Here is a 2943-nt window from a genome sequence, read left to right as displayed (position 1 = left end):
TGCCCAGCGACGAGGAGGAGGAAGGCGCCAAGCAGGAGGGAGGGCAGCTGTGGCTAAGGCTGCCCTCTTCTTCAGAAAGGGCGGGGACCCCGGCTGCGGCCACTGCGAGCCCCGGGCACGGAGAGGTGGAGACGCATAGAGGAGGAGGGCCTGGAGAGGGAGCAAAGCGGCTCTCTCCGGCCGGCAGCCCCAGCAGCTCCACTGGATCTCTCTCTCAGAGGTCCCAGCGCTCTGCGGGCTCCCGCAGTGGCCGCAAGGGCCGGCGAGTGTCTGCGGACACGGCCGACTGCGTCCTGGACCTATCGGTCAAGCCCACTGCCGTGAGCAACCACAATAACCACCACCAGTCTTATTTCAGCGGGGCGGCAACACCTGACAGTCTGCAAAGCCCGCTGGCAGTGAGGGTGAAGGTGGAGAGGGGCGTGGCGTCCGACGAGGAAGAGGAGCTCGGGGGCAGGGACTACGCCATGGAGCACAGTGGCATCGCCGCTAAGGCAACAACCCCCAGTGCCAACGGGGGCCTGAGCCACCACGGTGTCGGGGGCCCGCTGTCGGCCCAGCGTCGGCTGGGCCTGGAAGCCCACCTGTCGGCCCTCCGCGAGGCCTCTCTGGCCACGGAGCTGGAGAGGGAGGAGAAGATGAACAACAGGGAGGACGAGGACATGCTCGGGGGAGAGAGCGAGCGTGCCCAGGCCGAGGCGGCCAGCATAGACAGCTCCCTGCTGCCCTACGTCTCCAACATGCTGTCCTCGCCCCACACCCAGATCTTCATGTGCCCGCTGTGCAACAAGGTGTTCCCCTCCCCGCACATCCTGCAGATCCACCTCAGCTCCCACTTCAGGGAGCAGGAGGGCGTGCGCACCAAGCCGGCCGGGGACGTCAACGTGCCCACCTGCTCCATCTGCGGCAAGACCTTCTCGTGCATGTACACGCTGAAGCGCCACGAGCGGACTCACTCCGGAGAGAAGCCCTACACGTGTACCACCTGCGGCAAGAGCTTCCAGTACTCGCACAACCTCAGCCGCCACGCCGTGGTGCACACGCGCGAGAAGCCGCACGCCTGCAAATGGTGCGAGCGGCGCTTCACGCAGTCGGGCGACCTGTACCGACATATCCGCAAGTTCCACTGCGAACTGGTCAACTCGCTGTCGGTGAAGAGCGAGCCACTGGCTCTGCCCAACGTCAGGGACTGGGCGATCGAGGACAGCTCCCAGGAACTGTGGAAATAGACCTATAAGACTGCTCTGGGGTTGGAGCGGAAAGCAGAGAGGAAGTGAGAGGGAGAGATGGGAGAAGGGAGGGAGGGAGAGAGAGAGAGGAAAACAGAGAGGCGAGAGGTGTGATAGGACGGTGGTGAAGGGGTTGAAATTCTGAGTGGAAATCAGTCATGTTTGTTGTACGTCGCAAATCTCATTCAATTGCACTTTAATAGCACATGAAAATGTTACTACTGAATTCTGTTTTTGCTGTTGTTTTTTTTAGGTCCTTTTGTTTTATTCTATTTTATTCTGATCATTTTTATTTTTTCGTTCCGTTTATTTTAAGCACGTCTAAGAGTATGGGTCCAGGTGAGAGTGTTCTTGCCGTGATCGTTGTATCTTGTCGCGTGTGGTTCAACACACACACAAGTCTCCAGCAAATAGCTTATGGTTATCGGTCCCCCTGATAGACCCACGTCTAAAAAAGAAAAAAAACGGCAAGAGTTCAGGTCACACACACTGAAGTGATAAACCTTTAAAACACTAAACGGGTACTGTGATCATAATAAGTCCATACCATTTATACTCACACACACGTACACACACCGTGTTGTAGATGACATGTGTGTGTATGAGGCTACTGACTAATATGGCAAACATTTCATCAAGTGTGTGTGTGTGCGTTTGTGTGCGTGCGTGCGTGCGTGTGACAGCGAGTATGTGTGTTTCTGTGTGTGTTTATTTTTATTTTCTACTGGCATGGAGGTGTCGTTTGCGAAACGCTCCCCGCTTCCCTCGTTGAGCTCTTTGGCGTGGCGCGTGTTGGGGAGAAAACTGACTGACTGACAGACAAACTGACGGCACTCATGCACTGCACAGCCTCCTTTTTTCCACGTCCACTCAATTTGTTGAAGTATTTTCTAAAAATGAAATGAAAAAAGTCCTTTATGAAATGATTATTATGATTGTTATTATTATTATTATTATCATTATCATTGTTATAGTTCTTTTTCTTCTTAAATCTAGCGTTCAGTCTTTAAAACATCTTTGTTAAAAAAAGTATTTAATTTAAGTTGGTTGTATATTGTTATGATAGTTTTAAAAGCCTAATCATTTATGGAGTTTTTTTTATTATTATTATTTTTATGATTTTGTTAGTTTTTTTAATGGGACCTGCTGTTGTTGCATGATGTCCAAACCTGTATATTTAAAAAGAAAATGTGAATTTGCTGTATTACTGTACACATTGTAATTGATCAAATATTTGACAACAGGCTTCTTTTTCTTTTTTTTTCCATTTCTTCCTCTTCTTTTTCTTTTGTGAATAACTACTCCAGGGTGCAGTCTGTTGGAAAATACTGAATATTATTCTCACAGCTATGGAAAAAGATGCATGAAAATATGATTTATTTTATTTATTTTCTGTCTTTAAGGTATTGTTTCGTTTTTTGCATCGAGGGAAAAGGTGGGGTGGGGAGAGTGCATTTTGAACATTAGACTTGGACAGTGAAAATGAGGGGTAAGCTGTATTCTTTATTTCTGCTCCTTCCTTGGGGGTCTCTCACTGAGCGCCTGAAAGAATGTTCTTTTCTTTTTTCCCTCCGCTGGGGTGTGAAGTGATTATGAAGCATTTTGAAGCCTGCGTGTGCACTGATTTCTCTGGTGTGTGTGTGTGTGTGTGTGTGTGTGTGTGTGTGTGTGTGTGTGTGTGTGTGTGTGTGTGTGTGTGTGTGTGTGTGTGTGT

The 2943-nt window shown here is 49.9% G+C and overlaps 1 protein-coding gene across 1 annotated transcript in view; it reads left to right on the top strand.

The window, feature by feature from the left end:
* zbtb18 (zinc finger and BTB domain containing 18) overlaps positions 1–1273 on the top strand; it is a 7900-nt gene extending 6627 nt beyond the window's left edge. The window contains exon 2 of the mRNA XM_080739749.1: positions 1–1273. This exon is cut by the window's left edge and continues 492 nt beyond it. Within this exon, the coding sequence (XP_080595875.1) occupies positions 1–1229 (1229 nt within the window). The 3' untranslated portion in view covers positions 1230–1273.
* Positions 1274–2943: the final 1670 nt, after the last annotated feature.

Source organism: Nannobrachium achirus (genome assembly GCF_963921795.1).
Source record: "Nannobrachium achirus genome assembly, chromosome: 13".
Taxonomy (NCBI): domain Eukaryota; kingdom Metazoa; phylum Chordata; class Actinopteri; order Myctophiformes; family Myctophidae; genus Nannobrachium; species Nannobrachium achirus.
The sequence above is the reverse complement of the archived record's forward strand: the minus strand, read 5'-3'. Positions and strand labels throughout refer to the sequence as shown.